At 33.6% G+C, this 20,559-nt stretch overlaps 1 protein-coding gene across 1 annotated transcript; it reads right to left on the bottom strand.

The window, feature by feature from the left end:
• Positions 1 to 338: 338 nt before the first annotated feature.
• On the bottom strand, positions 339 to 2,492 carry LOC120350241. The gene is made up of 2 exons (XM_039422818.1): positions 1,760 to 2,492; positions 339 to 650 (listed from the first exon to the last, which is right to left on the bottom strand). Exons 1-2 carry the CDS (start codon positions 1,856 to 1,858, stop codon positions 339 to 341), a joined length of 411 nt encoding a protein of 136 aa, XP_039278752.1. The 5' UTR covers positions 1,859 to 2,492.
• Positions 2,493 to 20,559: the final 18,067 nt, after the last annotated feature.

Genomic DNA, 20,559 nt, shown 5'->3' with positions numbered 1-20,559 from the left:
CAGTTACAAGAGGATCCATTCTTGCATGAAAAGTGTACTATTCTACATCTTCTACTTCTACATTCATTGACTGCTCAGTTACAAGAGGATCTATTCTTGCATGAACAGTGTACTATTCTACATCTTCTTTGACACAACAAACAGGTGAGATTTAAAAACAATATTACAATTTATTATTATTATTCTTATTATTATTATATTATTATCATTCACTACAATATTTACATCACATACTACTTGTAAAGCATCCCACTGCGACATGCTATGACACTAAGATTGTTCAATTTTAACAATCTTAATGTCACTCCATGTTGCAGTGGCATGCTTCACCATTATTGCTAAATTTTCACAGTTGTATTGAATTTAGCGACTTTTGTTGGAGTAATTGTGGAAGAAAATCTCTGAGGTAGATATACCTCAGAGATTTTCTTTGTAGAAGCGATTTTTATTTTTAATATAATTCGTCTACCATGACAATTTGTTTCATCATGCGTGAAGATGATATTGTGCAGAATGTCTTCCGCCAACTCGCGCAGAGGCATCCATGGTGTTGGGGATGGCTGATCAAAATCATCATCATCATCCTCCCGCTCCTCCCGCACCACCTCCTCTAGTAGTGGAGTGAGGGATGAGTTTTCACACATGCGTTTCTGTTAAATGAAAATCTATGATTAGTAATTTATCATAATTTGTTTCAGAGTATCGAGTTGGTATTGACAGATTATCAACACTTCTCTACAGAATCTCAAAGTGAGTAATAACTGATATTGAAATGATTTGGATAAATAATATTTCTTGCTTCATATTGCAGAATCCAATAGTGATCCATCAAATGCATACATCAATTAATAAGCAAGCTCTTTCAATGTACTTGCAACAAATAACTATCAACTGAATCAGTAATTTCTTTAACACATCACTTCAATTATATTCTACTATTTTATAGCAAAAATAGTATGCATCATGATTGGTACAAATATTTCATAGCATAATTCAAATAATAGGTATGATCAGTGCAATGTAACCTTCATAATAATGATCGTGAAATCAAAATATACATCTTATTCAATTTTTGACTGAACTCTAATCAATTCAACTAGTATGCTTGATCGTTCAATTTCAAAAGTAATCATTATAATATCATGAATTCAAAATATACATATTATTCAATTTTTAACTGAACTCTAATCATTTCAAATAATTTAATATCACAATGTGAGTACATGTAATGTGAACAGATCTATTGGAAATTAGTTTTTCTCAGTAAAGTAAGAAATTTATCAGATAGTAGCATGCTTTCAACCTAATCACTTCAAATAATTATATTTCTTGATTTCATAAAACAACATAGAAGTTGCTCAATTCAAATGAACATATCAATTTCAATGTAATCATCATATTCATGAATTCAGATATACATCTTATTCAATTTTTAACTGAATTTTAAAGTAGAATATTAATAGTTTCTTTTCCTATATTACAATTCATTATTAAGAAATAATTCTTGTTTGAAATTGACTTTCAAATCTAATCAGAATCATCAATTTCTCACAATAAGTTGAACTCTAATCATTTAATATCACAATGTGAATGCGTGTAATATGAACAGATCTATTGGAAATTAGTTTTTCTCAGTAACGTAAGAAATTTATCAGATAGTAGCAAGCTTTCAACAAATTAATGACAACATATAATAGTTTTATAAAGATTTAAAATTATCTGTTCACATTACAAGCTAATAATATTTGAAATAACTAACCTTTGAGGGTACAAAGATGGTCTCCTTATCCTCCTCATCCAGAAAGCGCAGCTTTCTCTTCCACTGTTGCTGCTGCTGCTGTTGCTTGTTGGAGATCATGGTGAGCCGTACACGCCTCGGTGCCCACTCCAGATGTGATATGGATGATAGTGGACTGTCCGGTACGATAATTTCCTCACTGCTCAAGTCCCTCTCCACAAAGATACCACAGCTCTTCAGTGGTGACTTGTCGCTGTCGGGTGTAGCAGCAGCAGTGATAGTGGTGGTTGGAAGCTTCTTCTTCTGCTGTGCAGCTTGCGCTGCCCAATAAGATGGGAAGGAAGTGCTTTGTTGAGGAGGAGGAGTGTCTGGTAGTATGTAGTCCTGATGTGCAGATGATTATGATGAGTTCATGATGATGATATATGTAACATGAACGTAACTAGTGCTCGAATGAAGCTGGCAAATCCAATAAGTGCTACTCATATACTCATTCGTTTCTCTCTCTCTGTTTCAGGTTGAGTGAGAGATAGCGCATTTTCCCACGTACACTAGAGAGAGAAGTTAAGCACATCCTTAGCACACAAATGCATTCTGACACGTGCAGCAAGGTGCATTCAAAGATAAAAAATATCAAATCTCTCACAGCTTGCCGAAACTCGTCCTCTGTTAGATTCTGCTTGTAAGTATTGAATTTAAAATTAAAAACAAAAATTACTGTTTTCTCACAATGCACTAATATAAAATTTCTCAGTTCCAGATATAATATCTCAAATAACAATATCAAATCTACTCATTGATTTCCAATTAGCATCTCATAACTATGTAGAGATATTAAATTTCTTCATTAAGCTCTTGATTTTACAGACTTTGAATGTACATTTTGAATGTATGAACAATATAGTATCAAAACTCCTCATATAGGTAAGAAATCACCTTGCTATGCTTTCAACGAAGGCTGTTTCAACCACCCCCACTCCACCACCCTCTCTCTCACATGAGCACACACCATGTCACATGACCAGTCTTTGACAGCATCCAAATCTTGTTTCAATAAGTCTGTATGACATCATTTCTCAACTATCTTACTATAAATACCACTGCATTGATCTGCATTCGTTCAGTTTGATAGTGTCAACAGTGTAGTAAACATGGATACTTCTAAGGTGTTTAATGTGCCTATGCTCTGTGGTAATAAATAAAGCCTACCAATGAGCGGTTTGGTTTGTTGCTTCTATCAGAAAATTTGTGCAATGACAACCTTGTGACAGACATTGGAAATATTGATTACACTGCTGGGGTTTGTGCAGGATGACTCAAATCTTGTGCCTATTACAGAACCTTTTTGTGACAATATAATGCTTGTGAAATCTGTGCTTTGGATGATTGTGAGGCAATGGATAAGAGACGCTTTGTTCTAAAAAAAGATATATGTGATGCATTCAACTTATATTTGAGAGGCGAATTCTCTAATATGGTGTCAGCTAAACATGGAGTCAAAGCAAAGCTGCCTTACCTATTGGACAGTGGAAGTGATATGTCTCAAAAGATTCTACAAGTGCTTGGCAAAGATAATTACAACGAGGTGAAACAAAAATACCAGGAATCAGTAGGGATACCTTACAAAGTGGAGCTTGCAGACGTCCCAATTGCTACATTGATGGAAGAGCTACCGAGATTATTGGAGCAGCTGAGGAAGGAGCACTTCTATCTACTAGACTTGGACATAACACAGGACTTTGCTGGAATATTTAACAAGAGTGGAATGTGTGATTTTCTAACTACAAATCATTGTTTCTGCTTTCAAGGAGAATATAAAGAAGACTATAATTTAATTGTGAATAATGATAGAACTGTTGGAATTGATTGCCTTGGGTTAATAATAATGTGAGAGTAAAAATTTATAATAAGTTTATTTGTCAAATCACAAGCCCTGGTGTAAATAAGCAGAAAAGCTGTGTTTTCGTAACGGGCAGAAGCAGAATCGATTGCAGCGCACCCAAGCGGGCAGAAACAGGAACACTCAAAGAACTAGTTCTTTGACATGAATTTTGCTTTATGTGTTATGAATTTTTTGGGTTGTTCAAAAGGTAATTCTAAAATGATTATTGGATATTTGATTCATTATAGTGAATTAATTGCTTTTTATAACTCAGATAACTTTTCCACAATTGAGAAGCCTAATTCCAAAAGGTACTATATCCACTTTGGAAAATTTTTCACAAACAGAGAAAAACATCTCATTTATTATTTCACGTATCATTTGATTTATTTCAAATTTCAATGCAATCAGTATTTTTTATGTATTTTTTTGGTAATAAATTTATGTTGATCCAATTATTGCAACTTTTCCCAAAATATTTCAAAAATTACAGGAGTCATGGATATAGTACATTTTGCCTCAATTGATGGATATAGTACATTTTGGGAATGAATGGATTGGATATAGTATCTTATGGAATTGTAGAATGATATGAGAGCAAATAAAGTATTCTTGTTTTATTGAAAGTCATGAAATATGCCATTCAAAAGTCTGAAGTAGTTCTAAAATGTTAAGATTAATTAATAAAGTTCAATATATTTCTGAATAAGTACTTGAAAACAGCTGCTGTACCTTTTTGAGAAGTGCAAAAGTCTTAAATCTTGATGAAAATGCATGTCTGAATAATAAGCCTATTAAAATAGGTCTTCATTGTAGAAATAATTGTTTTCATTGTCTTCATTTACAGTTACAGCTTCTTCACTTAAACACTCTTTGTAGAATGGATGCTCTTCCCAGTTGATTCCAACCTTCTGTAAAAGGTTTCGCACATCTTCTTTTTTTGGAGGTGAATGGTAGCACAATGTTTGAAACATTTCTATTCTTTTTGAAAATATTGTGTTGAGTACCTGTTCCCCGTGTAAAACTGCTGCACTGTTATCAATCTTGGAGTAGTACGGTCAAATGTAATCACTTTAGCATCAGTGATATTGAAACCCTTAATAACCTTCAGGAATGGTTTGACAGCTTCATTCCAATTTTGAATTAATACTGTATTTGATACATGCAGAGTTCCCACTGATGATAGTATTTCATTGTAGTCTTCAGGATCAATGATTTGTAGTTTCTTCCTCAGTTGTTTCTCAACCAACCCAAATGCTCTATCAGCGGGTAAATAGGAATGGCCTCGAACCGGAAACATCCACTCCAAGTTGATTCCTTGCTTTGAACAATATTTTGTAAGCATGAAAAGCATAGCATAGTTTTTATTTTGGCCCGTGCAAGAGTCATAAAACACACGCAAAGTTTCAATGTGTCTATTGAGAGGTGCTTCAACAATGATGGGTAAAACCCTATTCAAAAAATGAGATAGACAGGAGACTATCTGATTACTACCTCTCCCATATTCACTCTCCAACCAACTATAGAAATGAACATTTTCTTTTTCTAGTGATGCCTCCAAGTCATGAATAATGATTCCAAACGTAAAATACCATAACTGCCGGGAATAGTAGGCTTCAGTTATCTGAGTTTTTGGTAGTGGTTGGTTTTGCATAAGATCAAAACACTATTGTTATGCTGTCCCTGGGTCGTAGGTTCAAATGCTTCAAAAAACATTTGCTGCGAGTTTTATGAAGGATATACTTTGCAAGCAATTTCTTTTTCTCCTCAGGATCAGTTTTCAATTTCCTACATAATTTGAGATTAACACATTCACTGCAAATATCAACCTTCTTTGAACCAAATGAGTTTGAAAAATATTTATTATTATTAACAATGTTAGATATGAATGAAACAAGGTTTATTATAATTAATTTATGATGCATTATCGATTAATATTTAATAATGAATTCTTATTTTCTCAAGGATGGTCTGTTGATATCAAAACATGAACAGATGGGATATAGTACGTTTTGGAATGATTCCATACAGCTGGTAAACAAGAAGCATTGGATATAGTATCTTTTGAAACTATGGAGGATATAGTACCTTTTGTAACTGATCAGTTCAGGGATATAGTACATTATGCCATGAAACTGAATTTTCAACATCAATTTCTATGTGTTAAAGTATGTTTTGGCACAAAACAAACTGCAGAAATCGATGGAAACGATAACAAAGTATTTAGAATGACCAAAAAGTGAATTTGAGAAAAAAATGGATTTAGTACCTTTTGGAATTAAGCTTCTCAATTATTAGTTACTTCAATTATGCTAAATTTTATGCTTTATAGGCATGTCAATCAATGAGTTAACTTTCCATTTCCTATGCTTGAAATTTGTAGGGGTAAATTATTTGAAGTAACTGATTGTATTTCATTATTAATAAGATATTATTTTATTAACTAGAAGCAAGCATTCCATTATTAATAAGATATTATTATGTTATTAATTAGAATCAATTGCCTTCAGAGTCAATGCATGTTCTTTGAATCAAATCATCTATAGGTAGGCCTACCTACTTGTATGAGTAACGTATTCAACTTCAAAGGCCTATTGAAGCTCTATCGAAAAAAAATCCAAATTAATAAATGAGTGCTTTACTTTTGGCATTTTTGGAATCTACGGGTTATATTACACCAAGAGAAATAAATATTGTAAACGTTTCTTAGGCAATTTTATTTTAGCAGTCCCCTTTTTGATCATTGGATAGGTACGGTCCCGGCTGATATACTTAACCTTCATCCGCTCGCGCCTTGTGGAGTCACACCACCGCTCGCACCGCAGCAATTTTGCCGCAATAGGTTTTTCAAGGTTTATTCATTCCTGAAGTGTGTATAATATTTCTAATGTCACCAATTACAAATACTAGCCTATAATATAAGTTATTATAGGGATATAATTTAATTTAAAAAATCACATAGCCTATAATCTCCTATAATATCATATGCTAGACAAAATTAAATCATATAGAATATAGACCGTCATCCAATGCATCTCAAGCTCTTTAAAAATAAGTGGTAAAGCCGGTAGAGACTATAATGATTCTGTTGAATATCTATTATCATTAGGGGTATTCACGATGTTGGAATTAGACTTGCTATTCGTTAAATTGAGTTAGCAAATAGCAGCATCCTGCTATTCGCTAAATTGAGTTAGCAAATAGCAGCATCCTGCTATTAGCTGAATCAATGCTATAGTAGTACATGAGAAAAAAATCAACAGCTTCGGAATAGTTAATAGCACGACTTAGCTCATTATCTCCAAGATTGTGAATACCCCTATTATATAAATTATGTCAAACATATAATATTATGATTATTGACACATGATGATCTTAGTTCAAATGTTATAATAGTTGGTTCATTACACTGTAATATTTTTCATCACAGATATTTTATAATAATAATATTGATTTATGTATGACTTGAACTATTATAGTGTAATACTATAAAAACTTATTTATATAAAATGTCAGAAAGTGGTTGAAATAAAGAAAACTTGAGTTACTTCACACACAATTTTCGATATATTTATTAGATAAAAAAGTGAATATGATATGATAAAAAGTATGTTATATACATAATCTAATCTACTTCCATTTCTTCACGTGGTTGTAGGCATTTATTGCAATTTGTCACAGAAGATGAATGATGCTTACAAACATTCAAGTGGCAAAGGTTACACTCCCGCTTTGTTCTGTTATTTTTTCTTGGGCCGCAAATGTAACAAATACCAGGTCTATGCTCTGGTGCTGGTACATCATTGACATCTTTGTATTTCTCCAAAAACACCAATAAATCTTTTGGCAGAGAATAGATTTTTGATCGTTCTTTCAAGTTATCTGCCATCAGTTCCAGGGACAATTCATAGAGATACTCCCTTCTAGAGTTTTTCTTTATATCTGGGGAGTTGAATTGAAAGATCCTGTGTGAGTTTATACCAGCACAGTCAAGTAACCGGAAAAATACTACCATAGGCCATCTTTGAGTTCGCCTAGAAGTACTTATTCTCGAACACATCAAGTCTACAGTATCAACCCCACCCTTTGTCAAATTATAGTCACAAATTTGTATAGGCTTGTTTTTGTCTGGGTCTGTTGTGTCAGAATCATGCATAGTGGACAGCACTATAACTGCTTTCTTTTTCTTTGTAATCATGGAGACCAATGTTTTGTCATCTTGACACCCAAACATATAGCTGCCAGGTACAGAGTTTTTGTTTACAGTTATAAACTCAGGTGGGATCTCCTTCTTATTTTTCCGCATGGTTCCCAAGCATGTTATTCCCACACCAAGTAGCGATTCTGCCAGGGGAAAGCTGGTGAAATAATTGTCAATTGTCAGATTTCGATTTGATTTCTTTATGCATTGCACTAATCTCATTACCAAGTCATACGGTTTATTTGACAGCTCAAAAGGACCTGCAGGCTGTTTTCCACAGTAAATTTCCAAATTGTACGTGTAGAACAAACGGGAATCACACAAAGCATAGATTTTCAGCCCATATTTAGCTGGTTTTTGGGCCATATACTGAATGAAGCCACACCGCCCTCTAAATGCCACCAACATTTCATCAATAGTTGTGTACTCTCCCAAACTAAAAGAGTTCTGACTATTGCTGTTGAAAGAATCTACAAGATCTCTGATAGGGGCCAGTTTATCGTTTGAACTGCGCCTTGTTCTTGAAGTAATATCATCAAATCGCATACATCTGAGTAAAAACCTGAATCTGTTTTCACTAGAGTTAGCCCTCAATACCAACAATCCCGTCCCATTTGCCGAGAAGTACTCTGAAAAATCAGCTCGGTTTCCTCTTTTTATTGCAATCAAGAACAAGGCTCCAAATACTGCTAAAACTTCGGCCTTTGTTGTAGGTTTTTAGTCCCTTTCCCGAATATTGACCCCTCTTTGATCAGCAAGTGTTTTTCGTTCAGTTTTCTTTTTTTCTATGTAAATATTTGTAAAACGTACAATATTTTCCACAGTATCAGGTGTGAATATTTGCGAAAAACATTCAAGGCGAGTTTTACAGTGACGAGCCTGTCTTTTAGGGCCAGGAAGAGTTTTTATAATATTTGCAGACCTTGTTTTTGATGGAAGTGAAACAGTATTGTTGGCCCAAATCGTTTCCCCATCTCTACCAATATAAAATTTCATACCATCATCTGCAGTGTCATCTTCTTCATCTCCAGAGTTGATGTCTGTGTCTGTGTCACTGTTGTGTGAATTGTCTTCTATTAGCTCAGGACCGTAGTCTGGATCATCCGAATCATCACAATCTGCGGTGAAAAAGGCGGTTGTATTCTCTTCATCTTCTTCGTTTTCCAGCTCCTCCAAAACACGGGCGATGTCCGCTTCGGTATTGTAAGTTTCTGACCTAAAACGAAAAAATTATAGATAATATAATTATAAGTACAGATATACTCACAAAAGATATAGCAATTGAAGTTATAGTAATTATAAACTAATGATTTGCAACTGGCAAATCTCTTTACAATATTTTACAAGTCATAGAAGAACACATTTTCTAATTCAGATGCATTGTAGAATGAATAATAATGGAAAATTATAAATAACAAAATAAATTATAGATAAGATTTTTATAGATCTAGATGAGATCACAATAGATATAGCTATTGTAGATATAGGATACATTATAAACTAATGGTTTGTATACCTAACTGATGAATTTCTCTTCAATTTTTACAAGTTTTAGAAGATAACTTGAGAATAACACATTCTAATTAAGTATGAAATTAAAAGGATGCATTGTAATGTGAATACTAATGACAAATTTGAAAAGATATAATTACATTATTAAAAAAATTTACACAAAAAATATCCACAAGAACGCTCGCGTCGCGGCAAATTTGCCGCTCACCAGACTTCACTTCCTACAGTACTGCTCTGTGCTCAATCAAGTCTCCAACTGAACTGGGCAATGGCTGGAATATTGACGGAAGATATTGGGGGAAGAATACATGCGCCTCCCACTACACTCTGATCGCCTAGACAGAAAATATGACAAAAATCCCGAAAACGCGGCAATTTTGCCATGGGAGCGAGCGGATGAAGGTTAAATAAGAATCGTGAGGCCCATTGACTGCCTAAATCAATATGCCTTCTCAGGCAAGGTTCAATTGGGGACTCCTGACCAGGAAAAGCTATACGAATATTAAAAATTATTATTATAGATTACTGTAACACATAATGTAAAAAGTGTATTCAAACAGGCGAACTAATTCTAATAATTATTGTTGAGATAACTATATCTTGCTAGAATAAACAGGTTCTCTTATAGTACTTTAAATAACACATAGCCTATTTTAAAATGGATAAATATCTATTGATTATAGAAGGTAACTAGTACCCTTGTGATATTCCAAAATAAAACATGATTAGTTTCGACATTTTCAATAAGGACTCTCTTGACAATGACATAATTAGAAACTGGTCATGCTTATTTTGAATATATTAGGGTAGGCCTACTAGATATTTTTCATAATTAAACATCAAAGTTGCCTTATTAAAATGAATACTTTATTAGATATTCATTGGAATTAGAGTAGCCATTCAAACTCCTTGCAAGGAGTTCTAAAAGCTTATAATGTTCTAAAAGCTTATCAATTTTAATCAAAACCTTGGAAATATAGTCTAGAAGGTAGAATTAAAAGTAATTATATTTGATGTGGCTTGGAACATAATATTTTCAACTTTTGCGTGAGTTATTTTTCATATTCATAGAATTATTACCCATTCAATGCAGTACATAAGTACTATTATTTAATTCTTAATGCAATATATAATTGTGATAGCTTACCCTATTTTATATAAAATTCAAGTCTATTATTTTACATGTTACCTATAGCATTTGCCAGTCAGCAATGTTAAATAATTTTATTATTTCCAAAAGAAGCAGAAGCCATACAGAGTTCGATGCTGTTGGGTTGAATATAGTTTTAAAAATCCCTCAAGTATGAACCATCAAAACTTATTTTATTAGCTTCTTGTCACTTGCTGTTTTCTTAAACTACCTGAATTGAAGCAGTTAGCTGGAGCGATCGCCCAACCCCCCAGCATCAATCTCCATGTAGGAATTGGTATTAATCAGTGTGTCCCAAGGTCAAAAGAACTTGTTGGTGAACAACATATTTTTGGATACCATGAACAATTCATTCATTTCTGTGGTCAGTAGGCCTACTTCTCGACCGTTTGGTTTATTTGACTCTTCAAAAATGTACTGCATAAAGTATTATTGGTTCTATATTTAGATAAACAAGTTTAATGAAACAAATGGAAATATAATCGATTAATTGCTTGATCTGAAATGATGATTATCTACAACATTTAGTAACTACAACAAGTTAGTAGAACTAAGTGATTTGAAAATGAATACCAAACTGTAAATACATAAATCTCTCTCAAAACAATGCAGGTATTTCATCCATGAATTCAATTATAATTTTAAAAGGTGGAATCACTGTCATTTAAGCTATTATTCAGTGTTTTTTACCAGCACTTGCTGGTTGAATTTTTGAAGTCATCTATTCATAGTTCTAATGTATGGTCATTTATAAAGTTCAACATTCACTCAAGATCAAGATGAACAGTTGAAAAGAGTGTTTAAAAAACAATGTATTCACTCATCATTCAGGGAATAGAGCTGTTCATAATATTTGGGATTTCCTCCATAATGAAATAATTTATGTAACAAAATCTAATAATGTGATAACATTGAATCAATAATCTGATCTTAAAATGTTATCACATTATTAGATTTTGTTACATAAATTATTTCTTTATGGAAGGAATCCCAAATATTATGAACAGCTCTATTCCCTGAATGATAAGTGAATACATTGTTTTTTAAACACTCTTCTCAACTGTCCATCTTGATCTCATGTGGTTTCACGTAGTTTCGAAATATTAAAATTCCTGTAAGCTATTGATGATTTTGTAATTCAGTCAGTTTTTCAATTATTTTAGTCACATACCATATTTATGTCTTACTATTTGGATATCTAACATCAAATCAATAATAAAACATCATGGATAAACTTTTTGAAAAAATGGGAAACTGTATGAAATGACATCACCCACATATAGTTTAAAAAATGTATGGAATTTGATCTTACCTAACTAACTTATTCTATCTATGGGTTCCAAAGAATTTTTCCATCCTGGTCAACAAAAATGAATTCATATGCATTTCCTTTGAGCACATTCTCTTCAATATTTTGTTTGTAAATGGTACCTGAAAAAGAAACATATTTAATCTTTCAAAATATATTTTGGAGATAAAGTGAAGTTAATCATCAATGATAATACATAGGCCTAGTTTGAACTTTGAATAAATTAGAAGTGAACTGGGCCTCAATAAACTATTCACATTAGATAGACTATACATACTATAAGTATATAGCCTACTTACATTCGTAGCACATAACAGAAAACACTTTAAAGTTTTATAATATAAATTAAAACAGGAGACACATGACATAGATAGATTAAAAACACTGAAAAACTTACATTACACTCTCTGCTCGGTCGAGAAAAGGGACACAGTTCCTCGAAAATTTCCGATTATAATGTAAGTTTTTCAGTGTTTTTAATCCATCTATGTTGTGTGTCTCCTGTTTTAATTTTTACTATTTACATTGATATACCTGGCATCACGCAATATATCGATCAATAGAGCATGAATAAGTTTTTCAATATATTACTATTTAAGTTTTAAATGAGTTTGGTAGCAATGGTCAACCAGAAAAATAGTACCTATTTTATCTTTTTTCAATGGCAGTCTTTCAATATTCAATTACACTGACTCTGATCAAATTATTTCTATAACAATCCATGTACTAATTTTGTTTCCAAGTGAATTTGAATTAATTAAAAGAAGATTAATTCATAGATAGGTACCAAAGACAAAGTAAATGTTCTAATAGTCAGGTTAGTTTTGTTATTGTATTGATAAACTATGGGTTTACAATATTTTGAGGTGCAACAAGGATAATGGAAGTTTAGGACTCAGAATGTAATGGAATACTTCAAAGTCAAATGATGATGTTATTTTCAATAAATCTGTTTGTGAAAACTACTAGCTGCATTATAAAAAATGTATTTTGTGATTAGGTCAACTCAATGAAAGTGTAAAAGATTGTTAGCATGAAATGCTATCTTATCTTATCATGAAATGCAAAATGTTATCTTGGTTGAATAATGTTTTGAATCTGATCATTTAATGTTAATCTAATCAATCAAGTTTGAATGAGTTTAAATCTAAATAGTTGATTTGATTTCTCTCTTTCTTGTGATAATTCTCTACCATACACAAACTGGCTAGTCTAGGATTTACATTATTATTAAACACTAGAAATTATACTTTAAATAAATAAACTTTCATCAACTTCTAACTTCTTGAAAATTGAAAAAGATAGCAATTTAGACCTAGAGACTAGGTTATTAAAGGCCTACTACAGTAGGCTACCTGAATAAAAATTGTAAACATGCTGGTAGGCTACTTATAAAAATTATATCAAATTGTGTACGGTAGATCTAGCCTACTTTATTATGAGAAATTTAAGTCTACTTACTTGAATCCTCTATCACATCAGCAATTTTTAACCATATTCTATTTTTCAAATAGGTAATTCGTTGTGCAGGTCTGGAAAGTACAAAACTTTGAACTGTCGCATCAAATTTATAACGAATTTCATGCCTTTCTGTAGTAAATCCATTTTTAATTTCTCTTGTAAAAATTATAAGAATAAAGAAACCAATAGAAATATTTTATACCTCAATTTTCTACTGCAAATTAATTCCACAGTATAATAGTAGCAATCCGAAATCTGACAACCAACAGCAGAATAATATCAAAACAAACCATCCAACAATTAAAGATTGAGGTTGAAAATAACATGGCGTCTGATCCAGAGAAAGATTATTCTGCCAGTGTCACGTGATCAGAGCAGAAAAATATTTCCAAGCTGTCTGTTCCCGTTGACAGAATCCCGAAATTAGTTCTTTTTCGACAAAATGGTTCACAAGCAGTGATTGGTCGAAGCAAAATAGCATTGTGTTGATAGGCCTTAAAATGAACGGCAAAATGAATGACAGTTCGTCTCTGATTTGAACAGTTATTTTTTTCTGCTCAACTTTCTGCCGATGGGTGAACACTCCCATAAGAACCAATGTTAATTTAAAGTGAATTCTGTCGTCTGCCCGTTACGAAAACACACCTTTAGGTAACCATATTGTAGACTTTATTGCCTGTCCAGATACAAGATTACGGGAAACCTTCACCTCTGATGCAGCCAAAATGCATGGTTTTACATGTTTGGAAGCTACAATCTATAACTACAGTTTAACAAATAGAGACAATAGCAAAATCTTTGACCCTATTCATGATAGCTTGTCACTTTTGAATGATAGTAGGAATTATTTCCAAAATGCTCCAATTTATTCTGTGTCATTGGCTAAAATGTGGAGAAAACTGACAGATAATTTGAAAAATAGTTGTTGTCTGGTCTATAATGATCTTCTACAGTATGTTTACTGGGGTAATAGCAATACCAAGAAATTGACTGGAGTACAAGTGAAGCTCCCCACTGACCCACAACATAGAAATGAAATAATTTCTTATGTTATTTCTGCATTCAGTTTCAATTTACTACCTATCAATTATGTACAAATTTTTGAGGATCCATCAAACAAAAATAATATCAGTTTCTCACAAAAGTGCTATATTAAGAGTGGTGAGACATATTTCTCCAAGTCAACAACCGTTTTCTCTACCATATCCAAAGTTGTTAACCTAGATGAGTTGGGCATTGTAGCAACAGGTAACTTGATACCACAAGTCTTAAGAAAACGAGCAAACATAACTTGTAAGCTTCTCCCATACCCTGTTAAAGAGATACAGCCCTTGTCTCCTATCACAGTGCTATCAGCCAAGAAGCGTAAGCTAGAATTGGATGAAATTGATCTAAAACGGAGGGAAATTGAGTTTTTTGAAGCCACACAGTCATTTAGGGAACAGCATAAGCAGCTAGCAGAATTTGAGAAAGAAATAGAAAATTTGAGAGAGGAACTTGAGCTATATTTCCATTCACATTGGCTAAATTTTGATCCAAGTGGAGTGTACAATGTGACTGCATTTACTGTGAATAATACTGGGAAATTCCCATATGTAGGTGTACTGGGGGAGAAAGATGATTTGAAATATGTTTACTTTGTAAAGGGGTGCCATAAAAATGTTTTTATCAATGCATACAAAGCTATCAAAACTCTCAAGAAAGAGGGTTATTTTGTAATCCCTTACAGTGACAAAAAAGAAATAATTTGTCTACCAAGGGAAGAGAAAATTTGTGTAATTACAGTCAATGGTATGACAAGCTATAGTGGTCATACATTTCCTAGAATAGAATCACTTAAGTTTCTGTCAGATGTATGGAAAAACTTGGAAGACACTCCCTTCACACAAAAAGAAGTGGAGCAGTATAATAACATCACAATGCTGGAAATTAAAGGTAAAGTGAAAGTAGGGGATTGCAGAAGATTAGAGAATCTACAAGAAGAAACAGAATTAGTCATTATTGCAATCAAACAGGTATGCTGTAGAAACAATACTCGGTATATTCTACAGTTTGAAAACCTGGAAGCATTGTATGTTCAAACTATTGGTTAGAGGAAGAATTTGAAAAGCCAAACATAGATTTGAATTATAAAATTAGAATCAAGCTAGATGTTTTTAAATATACACCCAGTAGGAATAAGGAAAGAGTTACTTTCTGTATTTGATTTGGCCATAGATATACTTCGATGTATGTATAACAATTTGAAAATAAAGTGACATTGAGTGTTGACATTGACCTCTCCCCCCTTCTCCTCATTCCTCTCTCATTTTTTCTCTCCTGCTAAACAAGTGGAGGAGGAGAAGGAGTAGGAGGACAAAGGAGGAGGACGGAGGAGACAGCAAATCAAAGGTTAGTTAGTTATTTGATTGGTGTGTGCTCGTGTGAGAGGGAGGTGGAGTGGGGGTCGTTGAAACAGCCTTCGTTGAAAGCATAGCAAGGTGATTTCTTACCTATAATGGAGACTTTAAGTCAGACTCCACTGATGCCGCACCAAACACGTTATCCATCTCAGTACAGTAGCTTGATGTTGTATCACCAAAGACAAGATCACTACTGACAGATTACCTTGCTCTAGCTTATTATTATTATGAAAAGCACACTCTATCGATAATTTATTGTACTTCTCTCACCAAGCACTTTACTATAAAGTTGATATGTTCTAATCAAAAGGGAATACAATTTCCTATCATCAATAGAGACTTGTCAAGTATGTTGTAATTTTTGTAGAAATTGCACATTCATAAATCTATCTCTTAGACTAACATTGAGAGAAGCGTTTTAACACTTGATATAGAATAATGTTTGATTTCTTACTAGCAAGGATTCCTGCAACAATTGTGGTTTATCCCAATTCCTAATCTTATTTCGTACATTTTGTATATATTCCAATATTCTCGTACTATCACATTTTTTTGAAGCAATATGGAAAAGTAATAGCATATTATAAAGAGGAGAACAAATACTATTCTCCAGATGATTATCTTCGTTGCACACTGATAAAAATTGAGTGTTGCTAACACTAGTAGGGGGGATATGACAGTTTAATCACACTTTTTTGCTCGAAATCTCCCTCCCCCCTCTCACATCCCTCCTTCCCCCGCCCACCCCTCTCCCCTCGGGGGGTGGGGGGTTGTTCTAAAAATAGATTTTCCCCCTCCTACACCTCTCACTCCCTCTCTCTCTCTCTCTCTCTCTCTCTCTCTCTCTCACACACTCTCTCTCTCTCTCTCCCTCTTCCTCTCTCCCTCTCACTCTCTCTCCCTCTCTCTCTAATCTAATCCAATCTCTCTCTCTCTCTCTCTCTCTCCCCCTCTCCCAGTGAGGACGAGGGGGATGAAGAAGGAGAGAGAGATATATCTCTCTCTCAAATAGATTTCTCCTTCCCCTTCTCCAGTATAGATGAGGGGGGTGGATATCGATTATCGACTATCAACTAATGGATGAGAGAAAAAATGATTTCCCTTTGAGGGAAAAATTCCCTCTCTCTCTACATTTAATGCTATACTGACAGATAAAGTGAATTGAGAAACTCCCTCTCTCTCTCTCTCTCACTCTCTCTCTCTCTCTACATCTAATGCTATACTGACAGATTAAAGTGAATTTAGAAATTCCCTATCTCTCTCTCTCTCTCTCTCTCTCTCTCTCTCTCTCTCTACATCTAATGCTATACTGTCAGATTAAAGTGAATCCATATTTCTACAGAGGTCAATGATCTAAGTTCTTTTACATTTTTTATCTGAAATATCGTACAAGCATTTCCAAAGTTCATCGGAATTTGTAACAACAGATAATGGCGAATCATTTGTACAATCATAATGTAGATGAACTGTGTCTAGTATATCGAGTAATTCGAATATCTCAGATAAAATTGGAAAGTGCACATTTTCTGTTTTTGTTAACAGCAAATCAGCATCTTGACATCCTGATGAAAATTTAATATTCTTTGCAATTGAATCAAATTTGTTGAATGAAATTGCCATCAAGAGACGAGTTAATTTTTTGAATTTTGAAAAACCATAATACTGCATGTTAACACCCCCAATGTTTGGCATGTGTCTCTGTTCTATAAATTGATAACATGCACACTGTGTACTTGTGAGCATCAACAGATGGCTGAAGGGGGTGTGTCTCACTTCTATAAAAAGATTGCGGCACACGTGCTGGTGTTATCAGCTCTAGCTCTGAGCTGCTACTAAACTAAAAAGTGAGAGGAATATTGGAATGAAGAATCATTTGAACACAGAAAAAGTTTATTCACACATTTCACTACAACTATTCATAATTTCATCTTCAATTTTAATTAACTTATCTATACACAAATTATGAGGACAATAATAACATAGATAGTCTCTTATGTCATTTAAATTAACCGTGCATAGAAAAATGTCTTTTTATTGTTCTGCCAAACTGTAATTTTTACGAGTTGATTTCCTAATTGCACTTTCACACTCATCATAATAATCAATACAGTTTTTTAACCTCACTTCCAACTTTTGTCAGCAGCCAACCACTTTCTCGGGTCCATGATAAGCAAATGAATAAAACTAAGTGTAGGCTGGGACTATTATAGAGTAATTAAGAGGCCTTTCTTCATTAATTGTAGACAGGCAACATGTATGTGCTTTATGCAGTCTCAGTGCATGCATGCAATGAACACACTGAATCTCTTTTCCGTTGTAGAAAAATCCATAACAAGTGAATTTTCTTTTCTGCGAATTTGTGTACATTGCGGCCATTTTCATACTTTGCATTCGATTGTTTTCACACATGAAATTATTTGTTTGATACATATTTTTAAACAACAAAGAATTATATTGTTGAGCACTGAACAAAGCACATCGTCCATCAGGCCTATTTTTATGAATGTTACACACACCATAACACCATAAACTAGTGAAAAAGCTGAAATTGGGTTTTGCAAAATCCTCTGGTATACATTGAACGTTAGTATAAAATCTTCTTAAAAACATTGCTTCTCAGTTCCTTTTGTAAAATTTTTTTCATAACTTACAAGGTAATCACGTATTAATGAGTTGGTGTATTCTAAATCCCTATCTTCCCATTTTATTTTATGATAGTGACGTTCTAACCATGTTACATCATTATACAATTTTGCACTCAATTCCGTCTTTGCAGATGGCGATTTGAAATGGAATACAATATAATTATCAAACTGATCAATTATGGCAAGTTCTTCCACAATAATTTGATTACAATCTTGTTTAAACCAGTGAAGATCAACTGTAGCAATTTTCGTAGTCATCTACTTGTCCACTTCTTTCTGTTCGGTGGGCTCATCGAATCCTCCGTCTTTCTCCCCCTTCTCCTCCTCCTTCCGTTTCTGCTCCTCCACCTCCTGTGGCTTCTGGATCAGTGTACTGCACCTTGGCTCATAATAGAAACTATCAGAATCAAGATCACACTGGATACCAATAGACTGAGTTTGCACTTTGTTCTTACTCTCCAAAATATCAGAACACAAAGAATAGGACATTTTAGATGTTACCTATTCAAATGTGAAACTGATAATGAGCCAAATTTGTCAGGGTGCACACCTTATATAATATTGTGCACAGTGCACTCTATCAATAACATTACTGAACTTCTTTCACCATGCTTGTCAGAGATGTGTACTCCATCACACGATTGCTAATTAAAATGCAATAAGTGGAAGTATTTGCAGGTACTGCAGTATTAAATTCCATTTCAATACAAACATCTGTTGAAGATTTCATATGACTTGTTTGGTGTGAACAATCCACAACAACCAGCAGTGTTGAATCACAAAACGTCTTAAAGTCGATTTCTGTTCCAAGTTCGCTATTGATTGTATGATTATAATACGAGAGAGCAAAATCCAGAAACATTCTGTATAATAGTTCTTTTTACCTAGCAGATTTTCGTATGGATAATACTTGCTGTTCAAATATACTTTCACATTGTAAATACCACGGCTATCGAAATTAGATATTGATTTTTTAATTTTATTCTTACGATCGGTTTGAAATGCAATTATAACGTATTTTGGACTATCAAAAACCAATATGGTGCGGACTGCCCAAGAATGGTTAGGTGAGTTTTGCAAATTTGGTGATTCACAAATTTCTCAATGGCGGAAACTCAATTTCAGTGGAGTGTCAGCATCAAGCAGTCTCAAAACTTATATAATATTGCGCACAGTGCACTCTATCAATAAAATTACTGAACTTCTTTCACCATGCTCGTCAGAGGTGTGTACTCCATCACACGATCGCTAATTAAAATGCAATAAGTGGAAGTATTTGCAGGTACTGCAGTATTAAATTCCATTTCAATATGAACATCTGTCGAAGATTTCATATGACTTGTTTGGTGTGAACAATCCACAACAACCAGCAGTGTTGAATCACAAAACGTCTTAAAGTCGATTTCTGTTCTGAGTTTGCTATTGATTGTATGATTATAATATGAGGGAGCAAAATCCAGAAACATTCTGTATAATAGTTCTTTTTACCTAGCAGATTTTCGTATGGATAATACTTGCTGTTCAAATATACTTTCATATTGTAAATACCACAGCTATCAAAATTAAATATTGATTTCTTTATTTTATTCTAACGATTGGTTTGAAATGCAATTATAACATATTTTGGACTATCAAAAACCAATGTGGTGCAGACTGCCCAAGAATGGTTAAGTGAATTTTGCAAATTTGGTAATTCACAAATTTCCCAATGGTGGAAACTTAATTTCAGTGGAGTGTCAGCATCGAGCAGTCTCAAAAATGTCAGTCTTAAGTGATCTTCTAAAGTTATGTAGGGCATTCTCTATTGCAGTTTTGTAATTTTCATACTAACGCTTGTTCCAGTTGTGGACTCAACACAATTTAGGTTAGTTGGTGACCTCAATAAGACGAGTTCCTCTTTTAAATTTGAAATTATTCTTTGAAAATCATCAAAAAACGGGAGGATTAATTTCAGCGGTACACAGAAAGTGAATTTATTATCTGTTAGCGCATATCCTGCTCTGTCAAAACCTGCCAACTGATATGTTTTTATCAAGCATATTCTTCACAAGTATAGCTTTAATTGTAGATGTTAATCAATCAATCTTGATTTAGAAATTTTTTGACCTGTTGATTCATATCGTATTCTGTCAAAAAGGTTACCGATTACATACTGCTTAATTATAGTCTGCTGCAACCAGTGGACCAGCCAAGTCTGCTCCCAGTTTTGTACAACTAACCGTTCCCTCAATAAATATGAATGATTTGCAAGGTAAAGTA

Source organism: Nilaparvata lugens, chromosome 3 (assembly GCF_014356525.2).
Source record: "Nilaparvata lugens isolate BPH chromosome 3, ASM1435652v1, whole genome shotgun sequence".
Lineage (NCBI taxonomy): Eukaryota > Metazoa > Arthropoda > Insecta > Hemiptera > Delphacidae > Nilaparvata > Nilaparvata lugens.
This window is presented reverse-complemented; position numbering and strand designations above follow the sequence as displayed.